The sequence below is a fragment of the Lytechinus pictus genome, chromosome 3 (assembly GCF_037042905.1).
Source record: "Lytechinus pictus isolate F3 Inbred chromosome 3, Lp3.0, whole genome shotgun sequence".
NCBI classification, from domain to species: domain Eukaryota; kingdom Metazoa; phylum Echinodermata; class Echinoidea; order Temnopleuroida; family Toxopneustidae; genus Lytechinus; species Lytechinus pictus.
The window spans coordinates 65359253-65378805 of NC_087247.1; the positions used below are offsets into that span (position 1 = coordinate 65359253).

The 19553-nt window shown below is 33.8% G+C and overlaps 1 protein-coding gene across 1 annotated transcript in view; it reads right to left on the minus strand.

Annotated features, from left to right (window-relative positions):
- Positions 1-18176, minus strand: part of LOC129256806 (striatin-interacting protein 1 homolog) — a 39339-nt gene extending 21163 nt beyond the window's left edge. Inside the window, exons 1-11 of the mRNA XM_054894993.2 lie at positions 18162-18176; positions 17516-17585; positions 13835-13909; positions 13182-13313; positions 11449-11569; positions 9447-9515; positions 8018-8124; positions 7303-7430; positions 6617-6799; positions 2463-2626; positions 266-331 (exon numbers count right to left, since the gene is read on the minus strand). Coding sequence (XP_054750968.2) covers positions 266-331; positions 2463-2626; positions 6617-6799; positions 7303-7430; positions 8018-8124; positions 9447-9515; positions 11449-11569; positions 13182-13313; positions 13835-13909; positions 17516-17585; positions 18162-18176 — 1130 coding nt within the window. The remainder of the gene's footprint in view (positions 1-265; positions 332-2462; positions 2627-6616; positions 6800-7302; positions 7431-8017; positions 8125-9446; positions 9516-11448; positions 11570-13181; positions 13314-13834; positions 13910-17515; positions 17586-18161) is intronic.
- Positions 18177-19553: the final 1377 nt, after the last annotated feature.

The window sequence follows — 19553 nt, forward strand, 5'->3', positions numbered from 1 at the left end:
AAATGAAAGCCAAGAAATTTTGGAAATCCATACACTATCTGCCTACAAATAGAAGCAATATAGCAAGGCATGAATCTGAGCACAAGATTGGCCAACAAATTTTAATGGGATTATTTTTTTAATTAGTCAACACAAACGATATCATTACCAATATTGGCAATGAAATCATTGAACATGATAGGAGAAGAATATACATTTGTACTTTTGTTTGATTTTTATATTTGTTCCATGGCAAAATGCATTTCTTTGTCAATTTGCGACTTACCTTTGAACTTGATACCCTACAAACTTGTTCCTGGTGTGATCCAAGAAATTATCAAGGTCTCTTTGCCTGTCAATAAAAAGTATATGAATGGTTAAATTGAATTGTGTCTTACATACACAACTAGATGCATTTCTAAAAAGAAAGTTAATTGAAGTCCTCCATTGGGTCATCTACACTTTATTTCTTTCTTTTTTGCTCTTTAACTGTTGGCCTTTAGAATGCTTTCTACAAATCTTTGAGGGTACATTTTTTACTCGCTCTTTTGCAACATGGATATTACTTTTGATTTGTACATTGAATGAACACATTGCACTTGGTTATCAAAGTAATCCTCAATATTTTTAATAGCAATATTGAGCCTATGTGTCTGGAAAGAAGAATACTAAATGTAGTCTTGCAAAAGATTCTTCAAATCTAAATGTAATGGAGGATATTGGGAAGAACTGATACAGCCCCCCCCCCCCCATTCCCACCCCTATAAAGCATCATGTATTTTCACACTGACTTTGACACCCTATACACTACAATTTCCTCCCTAAAAGGACTGGGGGGCATGATGGTCCCCCCTCGATGCTTTGCGCGATATTTCCGAAACGCAAAAAGATAGCGCCGCAAAATTTAATGACTTTTTTCTTTGAAGTCTTGCGCAACTCTTGAGACCAAATTCGCGACATATGGGTATAGCATCGCGACGTCATGTGACTTTTTACGAGACAATGTAATGCCGAAAATGGCTCATTTTCATACTTCGCGTATAAAAAAGGGTGATTATTTTTCGTCCTAATTGGTCTGCTTACTTGATTTACGGTTTAATTTAGTTGTTAAATGGTCTGTAATAATTTCCGTTGAAAAAAACAATGAAAAAACAAAGAAATATATAAGAAATTCTAAAAACAAAGAAATACATGAGGAAAAAAATTGGCTTTCGCAATTTTTCTATGTGGAACCCTTTAAATCAGATTACAAAGATGACATCTGCAAAAAGGAAGAAAATCCGAAGTGAAATTGGGTGTTAAATATGCAAATAATGTTTTTCATGAATAACTTTGCATATTTTATTAATAAATTTTTTTTTTCAGAATTGTTTTTTCTACTAGCTTATAGTTTATGTGGTAAAGAATGTGCGTGCTAAATTTTGGAGCGATCGCGCGAACGGTGGCCAAGATCAGAAGGGGGGCCATCATGACCCCCCCCCCCACATGGCAAACTGTGTATCTGAAAATTTTGACTTTTTCAGGTTTTGACATATGGGAGGGTTTTTCAGGGAGCTCTTTTCATTTATCTTACTCTCATAATTACAGGTATTTTAATTTTCAAGATAGCTTGGGCTATCAGCAGTACATCTTACAAATTTGCCAACTTGTATTATGGTAAAAGGATGTATCTTACAGATACACTCCTAAAATGCCACAGTAGAGTGCAATGTTTTTCGGTAAAAAGGTGTATCTGTTAGTTACACTTTTCTGCCATCAAATGAGTGAGCGCACCCAGCTTCGTGAAATATGGCAAAATGATGTATCTGCAACATACATCTTTTTACCTTAATCGGTGAGCCACGAACATCATAGACTAGTTGATGTAAAAAAAATGTATCTGCAACACAAAAATTGTGTGCCACGATATTCAGACACTAGTTTATGGCAAAATAGTGCATCTGCAACATACATCTTTTTCCACAAATTGTGCCCCCAAAAGTCACAGACTAGTTTATGGTACTAAAACTGTGTATCTGCCAATTACACCCTTTTACCAATTGTCATGTCTTTAGTTTTAAAGGCTTGTTTCATGGCCATATTGATTTGACCATAAACCCAAAATGATCTGCAGATACATCATTTTGCCATTATCGTATGACTAATATGGACAGTTGGATATTTTGGTTAAATGCTGTATCTACACAAAAACAGTTATTTTGAGTGAAAAAACAAGTTAAATGTTATAAAAACTATTAAGGATGATGATTTCAATCACATTCAAATAAATCTAACTAAATTCAAGACTGGGAAATTTTCTTTTGAAGAAAGACAAAAGCTGTAACTTCAAAGTGATTTTCTACGAATGTGCATTTTGCAGACACATCGTTTTGCCATGTAACGGCCACCCAGTCCTCAATACATCTTGAATAGCCCAGTCTTTTAAGTCCAGATCCACCAATATATCACTGATGGATGATTAATTTGAGTACAATTTGATTCACCTGACTTTAGGTGTCCATGGTAGAATTCTAGGTTCTCTTGGTGTATCAGGTGGTCTTCCATTCCCATCATCATCTTCTTCACTTCCATTATCTTCTTTACCATCATCTTGATTGGCTGGATCCTCAGGCATTGGTTCATCTATTCCATTCTGCTTCACCAAACCCTGTGTAACACAGAACATCCATCTTCATTATCAAGATGAGATATTCATATTCACCATGGTAACCAATTTTCTTCAACTAAAGACTCTCATGTGTGTACCATTCTACTTGATTTGTGAAAGTGTTCAAATTACTTTTCATCAACAATGGTATCATACCATATCATGTGAAGGTCAAATTAGCAACAACAAACACATAATTCAACAGTTTATGTATTTTATTTTAAGTGAGGCTGAATAAATCAATTACATGTACAAGTACATTGTCTAGCAAACATAAATATGAAATCATTGTGAAAACCAGTCATATTAGTAAGTCAATATTGCCATATGATGGGAAGACCTACTTACTTTAAAAAGCAATTAATAATACAATAATAAAATGTTGCATCGATTTGTATATGAGATTATTTTCTCTTCAGATTTGAAGTTGAAATTGTGATAGAATTTGAAAATGACATTTCAAATTTAATTCAAGGAGACTACACACTTCTAAGGCTTGAATAGGACAAGATACCCATATTATTCAAAACCATTTGTAGCCACAACTCTCAAGAGTTTTAAAATCCATAAACCAAGTTTCAGATTAGGCTTTCTATTATTTAAAAGTAAATGTCATGCATTACATGCAATGTTAACGCTGTGTTTTCTGAAGTGCAGTCTAATGTTTAATACATGCACTGATAATCGCTCTTTACATATCATAACCAATACATTGTTGATACTGTGTTTAAATGGCCTGCAGATAAATCTTCTAGTTTTAATGACATTAAATTCTCTTCATTCTTAAAATGCAGCTCCTATAGCTTTCAAGAAAATTGAAATCCACCATACAAAAATTACTGAAATGAAAATGCAAGATCAAAATCCGATAATTTGATTTATTTTTCACATTAAGGAGATGCCTGCATAAAATTCCATTTAAATTTGTTTTTGCTAAAAGTGAATAATTTTTTATCCCTCCACTAAGGATGAAAAAGAAATCACCATGAAATCAAGCTCCAATGTTTCACTTGCCTGATTGGACTATAAAAACATATACATGAAGGGGTACACATATTGAATGTTTTTCTCTTTTTTTTAAAGCAAAGAATTCAATAATGTTATGGTATATCTCTTCCTGCTGTTACTAGAAATGGGAATAAAAGATCATGTATTTTAATGCATTCAGCTATTTAATAAAAATCACAAAGATACAAACAATCCATAGCTTCTTTCATTTAATATTGATTCCCAAAGTAAATCATTAAAAATAAAAGCATGCAAAAAATTTAGACTCAAATAAAATTGAGCAGGAGGCTGAACAAATACTGACATTTGACACATAAATTTACTGCCAACATAATGATGCAAATATTGGAAACAATTGAATGAATGTATACAGAAACATTACATTACTGTAGTAACTACTCAACACTCCACGTACACGAGAAGCAAATGATGTCAAGGGTGGGTCACGGTGATGGATGATGGGTAACCGGCAGCGGCAGCAGAATCAGGTCAGGTCAAGGGTGAAAGGTCAGGGCAATTAGTTGATATCCACAATAAACAAAGGAGAGTGTGTGTGTGGGTGTGTTTTTAATTTGTTGGAGAAAAAAACAGAGGACACCATTGAGGAAAGTGAAGTGGAAAGGATAATGGCAATATCATTCATATCGTTAAACAATAATTATTTGCAAGACTGACTGTTAAAAATTAACTTTAATCAGCTCACAGAAAAGAAGACATTGAAATTGGTTGGATAAAAGATTTATCTTGGCCAAATTTTGTTAACTTTGATCAGCTCACAGAAAAGAAGACATTGAAATTGGTTGGATAAAAGATTTATCTTGGCCAAATTTTGTGAATGAGTTGTCAATATTGCTAGTTAATATCTTTTTCACCTCATAGTTGACAATTTATGAAACAAATAACAACAGTTAGGATTTCACTGTTGTAACAATCTAATCTAATTGGAATAGTATAGGTGTGCTTTAATTTGATAAGTGTTAATTTTCAACCCAAATGACCATGCAAGTCAGTATTACTACACCTATGGGGTAAAGAAATAGAACAAAAACAAAGAGGTTAGGCAAGAAATAAAATAAAACCCATTAAACCACACAGATCATTTCTTTTCAGCATCTGTAAAAAGCAAGTCAAAGATAGATTTGAAGGCAAGAAAAACAAAGAGACTTTTGCAGCAACACTCTGCATTCATGTTTTCTACAGCCTTCAAGTTTTCTCCTCTACCTTTGCCGTGCAATGAAAATCTGCATTTAGTTACCACATATATATTGTAAGATGATAAGCATTCATGCAATAAAGACCAAGCCCATTTGACTGGTAATAACAATGTTACAAAATCTTCAGCACTGATAAAATAAGAACAAAGTATATAACCTAAGAACTTTCCAAACAATTTGAGAAAATGGAAATAATTGGTTCATTTTCATTGTTATATAAAGAACTCAGTCAAAACAGATTGATCATATATCCCTTGAGCACCAAGAAAGCCCACTAATACTCTATAACATGTGATGAATGCTCTAAGAGTGAAAACAGCTATATATTCCAAGTCAAACACAATCTAACTTTAAATGAATAAAAGCATTTATAAGCTGTATATAAAATAATAAAATGTATGTCAACATTAACATGTTCAAGGAAAATTAATACATTTAATAGGAATATTAACGTAAAAGAATAGAATCAACACACAGGTACAGATTAAAGGAAAGAATGAGAAAATCTTAATATATAAAAAAAAAAATTATCAAAACTTCCACGTTGGGACATGGTATGGAAAAGGCAAAAGAACAGCACTTTACTAGACTATTGCAGCTTCATTATATCTTGGCATTAATTCACCAATATAAAATATGATTTAAAACAAACTGTAAGATTAGAAATTTACTGGCTAAAATTTGGCATATATACCAAACAAATCTACATGATATCACACACATAACCACAATATGAGTGGTAATATGTTAAATTACAGATGTGCGGTTACTTTTTCAATCCTTGCTGAATTTTACTCAAACTTTTTGAAGAATATGTTCAACATGAATCTCATGATGGAATTATTTCTGAAAAGTAACAATGCTGCAGATTTCAAGAATTATGACAGGAATAATGCAGAAAAGACGGTGGGGAATATTCAAAGCGTATACAGGGATGATTTGAAAGTAAATATGAGAATCAGATAAACTGGGAATGATTAATAGGGACAAAGTAAAAATAACACATCAATTGTTACTGAATAAGGATAAGAGATACATTGAGAAAGGGTTTATATGGGAAGGGGGGGCATTATCATACTTTATCAAAGGAAATCTTCAATTTTTAATTTGTGTATCACATACAAGCATATATATAAGTAAGATTATTCTCAATAATTTTAAACAATATGGTTTATCAAGGTCTCCATCCCAAGAAGTAATCCACTTTTGATGAAAATTGAGTGCATATTATTGATAAATATTAGACTACATGTACATGTATATGTAAGATAGTTTAACCTCAAAAGACAGCAACTATGAGAACACACATTCTATTTTTTCCATAGAAGCCTATACAAAAAAATCCTGTACACATGTTTTCTCTGAAATTAAAGGAGAAAGAATCCCTTGACACCAACTGAATTATATACAAACTAAAAAATCAAAGAAATTGATAAATGAAAGTTTCTGAAAAAATTGAATGAATAATAAGAAAGTTTTAAGCACTTGAATAGTGATGCTACATAGATCCTCCCTTTGGCAATGCAGCCAAGATCTGTGATTTCAACGATGTATTCTTTGATTTTCTTTTTGTTTCTGCACAAGAAAACTTGTGTTTCATTCTATTTCAAGATGGATGTATCTCTTGTACAGGTCTTCATATAATGGAGAGTCTGTATAAATTTCTCAATATAATTGGAAACTATAAAAATATCACTAGTGCTAGCTCTTTGTTTTATTTTTAGAGTGAATGAGGCATAAGGAAAATTGTGATCATGTATAACAATACCCTTCTTGCTTGTCTGGATGACCTCCGCTGGGGGTCAAAGACTTCAGCTGCTGCCATCGGAGGAGAGGATGCCCTCATCGTCTTTGCAACACACATTGTATCTTCTCTGACAGGGGGTAGACCTGCTGATTTTCTTGCTGTTTGTTTCATCTGTGAGTAGTCTGACAAACCACCTAGGGAAAACTATTAAAAAAAAATACATTCACAGCAATAAAGTAGCAATGTACTTTTCGGCCCTAAAATGCAAGATATGGTCAGTGAGAAGCAAACATATTTGAGTAATATTCTTTCCTCTTGCAGGTTGTTCTATCGGTGTCTAGTGGCTTATCATTTTAGATAAACAATCAAAGTATACATACTTCTTTAGAGTGATCCACAAAATAATTTTTCCCATTGATATTCCCTTATTATTAAAAAAAAACACAACAAGGTATCATTTCAGAAATCAAATTACATGTAACTCAAAAGAAAGCGGAATATTCTTATTCCTTTGATTAAATCTAATGCAGCTTCATAGGTAATTATCAAACAAAAAAAATATGATTGGCAATTTAATATCATTTACAATTTTTTGTTCCCATAGATAGATAAGTTCAGGAAACATACAAGTTTTTGTATGATATTTTTCTTCACATATATGAGCAATATTGATAGAGATAAGGTTAACAAAAGATACACATTCTTACCAAAATAGCTTTCCAGAGCAGCAGGAGAATCTTCTTTATTGGGAAATGTGGAGCATGTCCACTGCAGAACTTAGTTACCATGTTGAAGAGGATGATACAAAGAGAGTCATCATTCTTTACTGCTTGACCTGAATGGATCATCATAATCATGCACATATTATTTATGTGTTGAGATCCCTCACACTAAATTTTTTTTAACAGGTGTTATGGATCAGTTTTTCTATTAGATAAAACTGACTAACACTAATTGAGCAGCTGCCATTTGTACTTTGTTGGAACACCAGGAGAGTGTTTCATATAGCTGTTCATAACTAGTTATACTGACTTTACACACAATTGGAACATTTTCTTAGGTGCTACAATGCAGCTACATAAGTCATAGGGATATCATTTAGTTCAAGAAAGGGTCACCAGTCCTGTGTAAAATCATTCATTAATCACAAACAGCTTTATGAAACACCCACCAGAAGTGAAAAGCATTCCCAGAATATTTACTCCTGATCAAATTTGGACAAATATCAAACTTACAATCATATGCTTGATAACAAGAATTTTAATCTATAAAGATCAGATTTCAATTTACAGTAACTGATAAAGTTAAAAATAATTGAGAATCTGATTAAACTCCCAAGAAAAGTTCACTGTCTTTGTTCTACATTCAAACAACTCCTTGAAACCACATCCATGACAGAAGACAGAAATTTAAGGCACTCACCTATTTCTATTTTGAAGATGTTTATATATGCTTTCATTTCATCTGTATCCTCAGAATGTTCTGTCCGAAGAGTTTCAACCATGATGTACAGCACACTAAGTACCACTCTATCAACAAACAAATTAATAATACAATGGATTTTTATTTGCTATTATGCTTCTACCGTGTGAGTAAAAAAAAAACTTGACACCACACAAAGCCTGGATTTCAGAAAGAATATGTCATGAACGCATAATTATTATATATGGCTGGAAAGAGCATCTTCTCCCAAATAATTTGATACCATATTTATGTTGTATGTCTTCCCGCTTGGATAGTCAGTAGGTATTCTTTGCAGTAATGTAAACTTTGACTTGCACCAAATGAATGAATCCAGATTCCAATGATGTCAAAATCCTTGAGAAGTTCATAAACACATTTGCTAATCCATTTTCAATGGAATTAATTTGAGAATTGATACTAAAATGTGTTTATTAAACAATTATAATGAAAACTGCTGAAAAAATGTTTTTAAATCGATTTCAATGCAATCACTGTAGGATTATGACATCATTGACATCTAGATTCATTCATTGAAGTCATGCCTTAGTTTGGCGCAAACCAAAATTTACATCACTGCAAAGAATACCTCCTGGTCATCTAAGCGTTAACACATACCACATGAATATGGTATCAAATTATTTTGGAGGACATACTCTTTCAGGCCATATATAATAATTATGTGTTCATGAAATATTTTTTCATTATCAATTTTTTTTTATTCACACAGTATAATAATCCTAGAAAAGAATACTGTATCTAATTGAGGGACATTTTCATCTGTGGACAGGGTATGGCATATAAAGATCAAGAAAAAAGTATTCACAGACACTATATCTATGTGTGTTTTATATCATGTCATAGACTCAATCTTGAACATTTACAACATGCTTTGACACTCAATAAGTCCTTAAAAATGAGGGAGGGTGTATGAGCACTAAAAAAGGGGGGTTTACATGTCAGTTTCATGTTTTGTGCAAAACAATGTCTCATTGGAACAAGTCCCTATCAAATGGGTCTTTTACAGTTGCATATGCCCCTGTTTAATTGTATTTTATAGAAAAATTTCTGCCAAAGTAGTTGAGGTACTTCATGAAATTAACCTTTTGAGAAGAATAAGTGACATATGTATTCTTGAGAACATAAACATGAATTTATATCACTGATGTATAAATCGAATCAATGAACATTACTCAAATATGCATCCCCATACAGAAAAAGTATTCAATACTATATCACAAAGCTATGGATTCTCCTGCTGCTCTGGAAAGCTATTTTGGTAAGAATGTGTATCTTTTGTTAACCTTATCTCTATCAACATTGCTCATATATGTGAAGAAAAATATCATACAAAAACTTGATATGGATAATATCAAGAAAAGAATCTTACCTGAGATCTGTACTGTCAACTATTGATACAGCAGGTTTACGGAGAGCAGTTGAAGCTGCAACAGAGTTCCTTTAAAGAGAATACAAAAATCTTTCTTAATCTTAGCCTGTTGTACATGATTTTTCCAGTTAAATAAACATTTAAAATGTATCTGGGAGATAAGGCTGAACAGATGCTAGTAACATGCTAAAAAATGTAGAGTTGAATAAATTCATTATGTATACTCAACTTTCAAAATACATGAATATGCCACCTTCATTTGAAAAACAAGGCAAAAGCGATTTTGTGTCTTGCTCACTTATGAAAATAACCAGAAATATCGTGATTTGCGAGGGCACGCAACAGAATTGTATCAAAACTTAATTGTGAAATGACTGGGATGGAATAAAACTTGTCATAAAAGTCTTGCAAGTAAACTTTAATGTTGACCCCAAAATAACCTTTGACCTTAGCATATGATCTCCGACTGCAGTATAATATGCAGGTCCCCCACGTCCATCTACCATCCAAGTTTGGTTAAAAAGTGACTTATGGTTGCGGAGTTAGGTGTCATAAGAGAGTCTTGCATGTAAACTTTAACGTTGACCTGAAAATAACCTTTGACCTTACCATGTGACCTCTGACTGCAGCATAACATGTATGTCCCCCACGTCCATCTACCATCCAAGTTTGGTTGAAAAGTGACTTACGGTTGCGGAGTTAGGTGTGATAAGAGTCTTGCATGTAAACTTTAACATTGACCTGAAAATGACCTTTGACCTTACCATGTGACCTCCGACTGCAGCATAACATGCAGTTCCCCCACGTCCATCTACCATCCAAGTTTGGTTGAAAGTGACCTACGGTTGCGGAGTAAGGTGTCATAAAAGAGTCTTGCATGTAAACTTTAACGTTGACCTGAAAATGACCTTTGACCTTACCATGTGACCTCTGACTGCAGCATAACATGTAGGTCCCCCACGTCCATCTACCATCCAAGTTTGGTTGAAATGTGACATACGATTGCGGAGTTAGGTGTCATAAGAGAGTCTTGCATGTGAACTTTAACGTTGACCTGAAAATGACCTTTAACCTTACCATGTGACCTCCAACTGCAGCATAACATGCAGGTCCCCAAGTCCATCTACCATCCAAGTTTGGTTGAAAAGTGACTTACGGTTGCGGAGTTAGGTGTGATAAGAGTCTTGCATGTAAACTTTAACGTTGACCTGAAAATGACCTTTGACCTTACCATGTGCCCTCTGACTGCAGCATAACATGTAGGTCCCCCACGTCCATCTACCATCCAAGTTTGGTTCAAATGTGACATACGATTGCGGAGTTAGGTGTCATAAGAGTCTTGCATGTAAACTTTAACGTTGACCTAAAAATGACCATTGACCTTACCATGTAACCTCCCACTGCAGCATAACATGCAGGTCCCCCACGTCCATCTACCATCCAAGTTTGGTTGAAATGTGACCTACGATTGCGGAGTTAGGTGTGATAAGAGTCTTGCATGTAAACTTTAACGTTGACCTGAAAATGACCTTTGACCTTACCATGTGACCTCCGACTGCAGCATAACATACAGGTCCCCAAGTCCATCTACCATCCAAGTTTGGTTGAAAAGTGACATACGATTGTGGAGTTAGGTGTCATAAGAGAGTCTTGCATGTAAACTTTAACGTTGACTTGAAAATGGCCATTGACCTTACCATGTGATCTCCGACTGTAGTATAACATGCAGGTCCCCCAAGTCCATCTACCATCCAAGTTTGGTTGAAAAGTGACTTACGGTTGCGGAGTTAGGTGTCATAAGAGAGTGACGGACGGACGGACGACAGACGACGGACGGACGACATTTGGATCCCTCAGCCTAGCCTTCACCCAATTTATAATAGTTACCATTCTCATTTACTCAACGTCACTTGCAATGGTTTTGTATGATATTATTTCTTTCTTTTGCAAATTAAAAAATCAAAATTACAAGTAAAATGTCTTTACTTTCATATACACTTACTCTGCCTCCATGCACAACAATTCTACAAATGTGGTAAAGATGCCACATCGATAGAGAAGAAAACAATTGTGACGACACCATTTCACCTGGTCCTCCTCTGATGAACATTCACTGAACACACCTTCAAACAAAAATAGAAGGAATTGGTGCTAGAAATTGATACATTTCACTGATACTAATAAACAATCCATCAAAATTTGTTAAACCTCTGTTGATTTTATTTCAAGTCATAATCAATTCTTAGGGCCACTGCACACCTTACGACCCGATTGGTCTACGACTGGCTGGCGACTGAGTGAGGGGAGATGTGAAGTCACAGCTCTTGTCAGTTTGAAAGTTGCAGACCGGTCAGAGACAAATCGCAAGGAAAATCGTAAGGATTTGACATGTTGAATCCTTATGACTGGACCGCAAGCTCAATCCAACTTCCAGCCAATCAGACAGCAGAGTTGCATGACGTGTATATGGTATACAACACGCATACGCAGTAGTAAGGGTCATTTTCTAAGTTGCTATGGCAAAGAGCATGCGTGAGTCGCAGACAGCATGGTAGTTGGATTGCAAGGTGTGCGGTGTCGAGGCTATTGACTACCTTGCAATCCATCTCTACTCACTCAACCGCAAGCCAGTCATAGACCAGTCTGGTCGTAAGGTGTGAGGTGGCCTTTACATGTTTGAAAGTAAACATACATGTACACATTTGACAAAATTTAAATAAAGAGTATCAAAAGTACTGTCACAATTTGCAGAAAGTCTGGAAAACATTTTTGATCCTATGAACCTCTTTATTTTAACACCATATCTTTTTGAATTTATAGAGGACCTCTCCCCAACCAATGCATATGTTACAAAGATATACAGTTTGGGAAATAATCATTAGATCACTTTCCTACTAAGCGCCTATATACAGTTGAGGCCAGACGTTTACATACACCTAGGAAATTCAAAGAAAAGCTGACACTTGCCAAACATCATAAAATTTACTGTATCTTATAAAATATTTGTGCTATCATGACAAATTCAATATCAAACAAATGAGTATGTCATGCCCCTTCATCACATAGCTTTGTCACCAGGAGTTGAAAAATATTTAGGTGTCATTTTTCCCCAAAAATCTTCATATTTTAGACAAATAAAAAATAAAAACTTGACAAAAACATTTCATATTTGTGCTAGTTACTTCTCAACACAAACATTTCAGATTACACTTTTTTGTTCAGTGATGACATGATAGAAAATGTAATATAAATAAATCATAGATTTGACATTTATATATTTCTATGAAACGATGTTGGAAAATATGATAACAATAGAATACATTTGGCACGAATATTACTTTTTTTCTTCAAAGAAAATTCCACCTGAAATACACTTAGATCCCAATGGCATCCCGATCATGTGAAATAGCTTAATACGCTCTTTCATTTGATACCAAATTCGTCATGGTAGTATTTATATTTCTGAAGATAAAGTAAATATTACAATGTGAGGCAAGTGAACAAATTTCACTGAATTCCATGGGTGTACATGAACAGTATGTAAACTTTTGGCCTCGACTGTATATAGTACATGTATTGATTTCCCAAGATGTACATCACCAACTATCATTCAGAGCGGAAATTCCAAGGACAACAAATATATTTCTTTGGCTTTGATTTGTTTCTACAGAGTAACTGTTAATATCCTTTATACCATCTCTTTTGATGAAGAAATGTGATAGCATAGAATATTACCTTGAGCAAGATAAAGAACAGCTCTGGCTGTTTTCATCCTCTGTTCTCTCTTGGCACATTCTAAACTATTCTGTAGCCGTAATATGTGCATCACATGACGACTCTCGTCCAGCTGACTCCACTTCTCGTCAACTAAACATACACACAAAATCAATCAGATAAAAGAAAAATCTATGAGGATTCTTATCTATCTTTAATTTATATGTCTTGTGAAGTATCACTGGATATGAAATAAAATGTTTAACTGAATAGCTTGCTGATTTATAGTGATGTTATTTCATTGCACTTACTGTATAAATGATGATGAACTACCATCTACCTCATGTCCAAATCTTTTTACAGGTGAGGAAAAAACCCAGATACTTTGGAGAAATTGAAATAAAACAGTTATAATAAACCAAACCCTTTTTCTGAACACAAAGCAATAGGCATCCAATGAAAACAAAATATCTAGAGTGGGTCATTATTAGCTGTGATATACTTATATGTGACAGGGCCTTTTATTAAATTAGCTTTTACTAAGATGTGACTGCAAAACAGGTCTGATTCACCCAAAATTGGGCAGATCTGGTTTCCAAAATTAAAAAGCAGAAAAAATATGGGTCTTATTTTTAATTCTGAGGAAAACACAGAGGAAAATACAATAAACCTACCATAAGAGTGGAAATCCTCTTCAAAACATTTCTGTCCCAAAGAAAACTCTGGTTCTTCAGTGTAACTGTATAATTCTGTAGGAGGCAAATTAGATACATGCAGTCAAATTATAAAAGCAGTATTTATGCTAAATTTGGTACTTTCAAAAGTGCAAAACTTTTAATTGCCCTTAAATGGATACATAATCATTTACCCATGAACAAATAAGTCCATTGAATACATTGTCATTTTCAGATCTTTGTTTAAATAGGTGGTCTGTCTCTGACAGATTACCTCTTAATTTCGTCAGAATTTTCTTTCTTTATTTATTTTTAGCACCAATGTTTGTCGCCAAGTTTTCTCAAAATCTGTTCGGTCATTTTCTGTCAATCTATTGTCATATATAAAGTCTATAATAGAGACGCGGAGTTAAGCTTTTCAAGGTCATCAGGTCATGATGACGTCATCTAGGCGCCATTTTGTAAAATTCTTTATTTGATCATATCTTCATAACGGATCATCAATAATCCATCATATTAACTTTAGGACAAAGTTCAACTGTCGATGTCATCAAAGGTTATGCACAGGTCATGACGCGCGAGTACGTGCGCGTCAAAATAAAAAAAGCGAAAAATCGTCCATGATTAATTTTGGGTACGTTTCAGGTCATTTTAAGAATTTCAACATTTTGCGCGCACGTCTTTGTGCATAACAGCGTTACGCAGCAAAAAATCGCTGTTTTTTCTATCTGTATCCATTAATGATATAATTCTGATCAAATTGATACCTCGATCAGCTCTCTACGATCATTAATGAGGGAATGAGCACCCACTAAAGTTTGCAGCATATGTGCTCGCGAGCTTTAACTATAGGCCATAGATGGGCAAAAACATGCCTATTGAAAATTCATTATAGCTCTTCAGAACGAACGGGGACCCCCAATTTTTTTTCATATTTCGATAGAGTATGAATCATAGATATGATTTCATGTCTCATTTGACCCTAACATATATCATGACGTCATCAAAAGGGCGTCAGAAGTCCAAATTTCATTTTTTTTTTGTTATGACGTCATTATAATTATGAAAATTTTACTCTTACTCCATAAATATTGGTCAATTTTTGCCCAATTTTTGATATGTTGTAGCTTAGGTCTTACTCTTTCTGAATTATGACCTTTATTTTTCATTTTGATGAACGGATCATCCTGAAAAATTGCAATTTTTAGAGGCATGTCATTTTTGCTCATTTTGCGTGCAATCGCTATGGTAGATGACTTTTTCTTAAAACTGGATTCTACATTCCTCTATTTCGTGAGCCATATCTTCACCTTTGCTTGTCGGTTTTCCTTGAGCTTTTAGTATGTTGTAGCTGAGATTCTAAGCTTTCGCAATTGTTGCCTTAATCTTCCGATCAGATGCCGGGATCATGCCCGTATTTCACTTGCAAAATTGGATTTGAGATTCTCGTATATTGCATACATGTAAAGTCTATGGGAAATATTGTAGCTCAATGGGTAAGGCGTCAGACTTGCATCTCATTCAGTCATGCAGGCACGGGTTCGAGTCCGAGGGTGAATATGAAATTTTTTTTTTTTTTTTTTTACTTTTTACTATCTCGCACATGATCTTTTATAACAATTCTAATGAATAATAGTTCAAATATTGCAAACTAAAACAGATTTAATTACTTTTTTTCATATTTTATCTATCCTTTTAATCATATCTGTCTATCTATCCGTTATCTATGTTAAAAATCGATCAATCTATCTGTCTAGCTATCTATCGATCTATCTATCTGTCTATCTATCTACCTACATGATACATGTATCTATCTATCTATATATCTATCTCTATGTCTAATATATATCTATCTAATAAAATATGTCTATCTATCTATCTATCTATCTATCTGCCTGTCTCTCTAACTATTTTCTATCGATCTATCTATCTATATCTGTTTGAATATATCTGTCTATCTATCCATTTAGCTTTCAATCTAATATTTATCTGTTTAAATAATTATGTATGTTTATCTATCTATCTATCTTCTATCAATCTATCCACCTATATTTTATTTATCCACAAATCCATCGATCTTTATATCTATTTATCTATCTATCCATCCATCTATCTATGTTATATCTATCTGTTTAAATATATATGTCTATATGTATGTCTATCTTTTTATCTTTCATTCTGATATCTATTGATCTGTTACAATAATTATGTCTGTTTATTTGTCTGTCTATCTATCTATCTAATATATATCTATCTATCTATTAAATCTGATTGTTATTCTATCTTTCTATCTATATGTCTATCTATCATTAAATATATACATACATGTATACGGTATATCTATTTTCTATCTGTCTGTCTATCTATCTTACTATCCATCTATCTATTTATCTATCTGTCTGTCTATCTGTGTTTGTACATATGTATCTATCTGTCTCTGAATCTATGTGTATAACAAATTTATCATAATCACTGTTATCATCATCATATTTGTCATAAATCATTATCATCATCATCATCGTAATTTTTGTCATTAATCATTATCTATTTATCTATCTATCTCAATATATAATATACCAGTCTATCTTCTATTAATCTATCCACCAATCATTTATTTCTCCATCCATCTATCTATCTATTTTTCTTTCTTTCCTATATGTATCTGTTTAAATATACATGTCTATCTGTCTGTCTGTTTATCTTTCAATCTAATATCTACTCATTTGTTTAAATAATTATGTCTGTTTATCCATTAATCGATCTATGACAGACCACCTAATTCGTCCTCATGACGAATTAAAATCTAGTTAATGAATTGAAATGCAAAATGCTTAAATGATTATGCTTGTTAATTTTATGTATTCAAGAACTGATATGCCACTCTTTGAATTTTTTTTGTATTCCAAACGATTCTCAAATTTTGCATTATGTTAGATGAATAAGATGAGAATAGAAATTTCCTTCATTAGGTTTCCTGAATTTCAGTTTTCATTGAATTTATCATTGAATTTATCAACCAGCAGAGATGCTATGTATTGTACATTGATAAAACATCAATATCTCAACTTTAAAAAAATGTATGAACAAGCTTTGATCATTGAAGCATTGCATGTCATTGCTCAATGATCGAATAAGTCTAAAGCCATCAATATGTCATATGGACCGTTACTACATTGGTATATCCCAATGACCACAATTACTAACCATCCATAGTTATATTTTTAATTTGGTATACAATTCAATAGGAATGTCATACAATAACAAGTGTATCATCAATTGTTTTATACTTTTAGTAGGAATATGTAGATAGTCATAAGTACTTCTATCTTAGTTCCAAGCAAAATAGTGCAATCTAATTTGTACAAACCTCAACAGAATTTCCCTGATATTGTTGGTTTTAAAATATTAAGTAAAGGAACCTTGAAAGAGACACATAACATCCCAGTGAGAGGAACCAAAACAATTATGTATCATGAACAATCTTTTGATGTGTAATATTCCTAAAAAATACTTGAAAATATTTTTGAAAATGTTTCCTAGATGTAGTTTATATATATGCTAATATTCAGTAAGGTCAGGTTAAAAAAATAACCCTACATAAATCCAAGGTCCAAGTATTTTGTTTGACCTATACTATGATACTCAAGCAGCTGCAAATAAGTCTGACAATGTATTATTTACCTGCGATTTCAGAGGTATATCTATGGGCATCATCATACTCAAAATCCAAGTCAGGTGTATCATTTTGGCCCTGAAATTATAAGATACAAATACAATATGAATGTGACTTCATCTATGTACATTAGATTTAAAACAAAATAGACAAGGAAAAATGCAATACGTGGAGGATCCACTCCCGGGAAGGGGGGTGAGGGCAAACTTTTTCTTCAAAATGCTCTGACAAGAAAAAAAGGGGTCAAAGGCCACCACATTTGTTTTTACTTCTCCCATAAATATATTTTGGCAAGTAAAAAATGGTCATCACTTTAATTGCAATCCCATTTGATGAGGGGTGGAGGCAAGAAATTAGACAAATTTCGATTCCCTTTGTCAAAATTTATCATATTTTTCCGCCTCTGCGTCACTGTGACAAAGTGCATGCATGTGCAATAAAATCATGAAGCATCACATATAGAGGTGATTTGGCTGAGTGGATATGTCTCTGGACAATAAACTACAAGATCCAGGGCTCAAATTCTTTTTCATTGCAACTCTCCACCTCGTTGTAGTAAATTGGTACCAGGTAGGAAGAAATTCCCAAAGTGCCTGAGTGCTCTCACTTCACTTTTTTCTTTGGTTGCCAGCTGGGCAACCTATACCAATTTACCTTTCCAAATGGCATTTTAGGTTGCCATTATGAAGTTCAGGTAATAATTGATGATTGTACACAGAATGTGTGAACCATCGATAGCACACCCCTTCAAAATGTTGCATGTTTTACAAGACCTACCTGTATATAGTCTAATTGTTTTTATTCAATGTAATAACTGAAATTCAGAAAAATCATACTAGACCTTGTAAAACCCTTTGTTTTATACCAGTCACTCCTTGATATATATAGATAAGCTCATGCCAAAGGGAGCATTCAAATTTTCACAGAATCCATGAACGAGGTAGCGAAGCAAATTTTGTTTTCCTTCAGACAAATAACTGCTAGAGAGGAAGGTATTTCAAGCTATTTTACTCCTGTGTTTAATATAGTCAACCTATGAAAAGTATTCATTATAATATGATAACATAAAATACAGTCCGGCCTCTTTTATCCAGACACGTTGGGACCAGCACCAATCCGGATAAGGGATTTATCCGGATCTGGGAGTCCCAATATTAAATACACGCAGCTGTGCTGCTGGCTGCCTCCCCAGCCCAACGGCGGTAGCTACACATTATATATTGTAGTGGGCGTACAGACAGTATTCACTGCAGTGTCAGTGCAAATTATAGGCGGTATTTTACGGAAATGAAATCGATCGATGGCCATAACTGTTGGATTATTTACCTGCTAAAATGATTGAGGTATACATCGAGCATACCTCGAAAGAAAGAGAATGACTCGATGAAACTAAGTTTTACAATTAGATCGCGACGGGTATCGCAGCTTCGCAATGTCAGCCATTGTTACACTGACTGTAGGCTCAAACATGACAGATGGAGCAGTCCGTATTGAGGCTTAACATTAGCTAGCGAGACATGTGTTGTTTTTCCCAGAAAGCAAAAAGAGAAACGTGATGAAATGTTTGCGCTGCGCCCTGATTTACTGGAAATTATCATGCCTAAGTTCTTTCGGTGAGATATTTTCATGAAAAAAATAATTTTGTTGTAGGTAGACTATATTGGAAAATATATGTAATCAAAGTGAGTTTGCGTATAGGATTAAGTTTAGATTGAAATCTCATTTCCTCACGTACTAGATTGAATTAAAAAAAAAAAAAAAAAAAAATCTCGGCAAGTGTGCGTCTGGATAATAGAGAGATCCGGATAAGGGGAGGCCGGATAAGAGAGGTCTGACTGTAAATATATAAAATTTGAATATACGTGTTATATTTATATGTGTTACAGCTGAAGGTCTATTTGCAATGTAACAGTCAGACGGCAGATCCCAAGAAAGTGGCTTCTTTCATCCAAGTGATATTCATGACTTGAGATGTTTTGCATATTTAATGAGCTTGATGCGGACCAAAACACCTCTTTTCATTCGGTCATTGCTGCTCTACTTGTG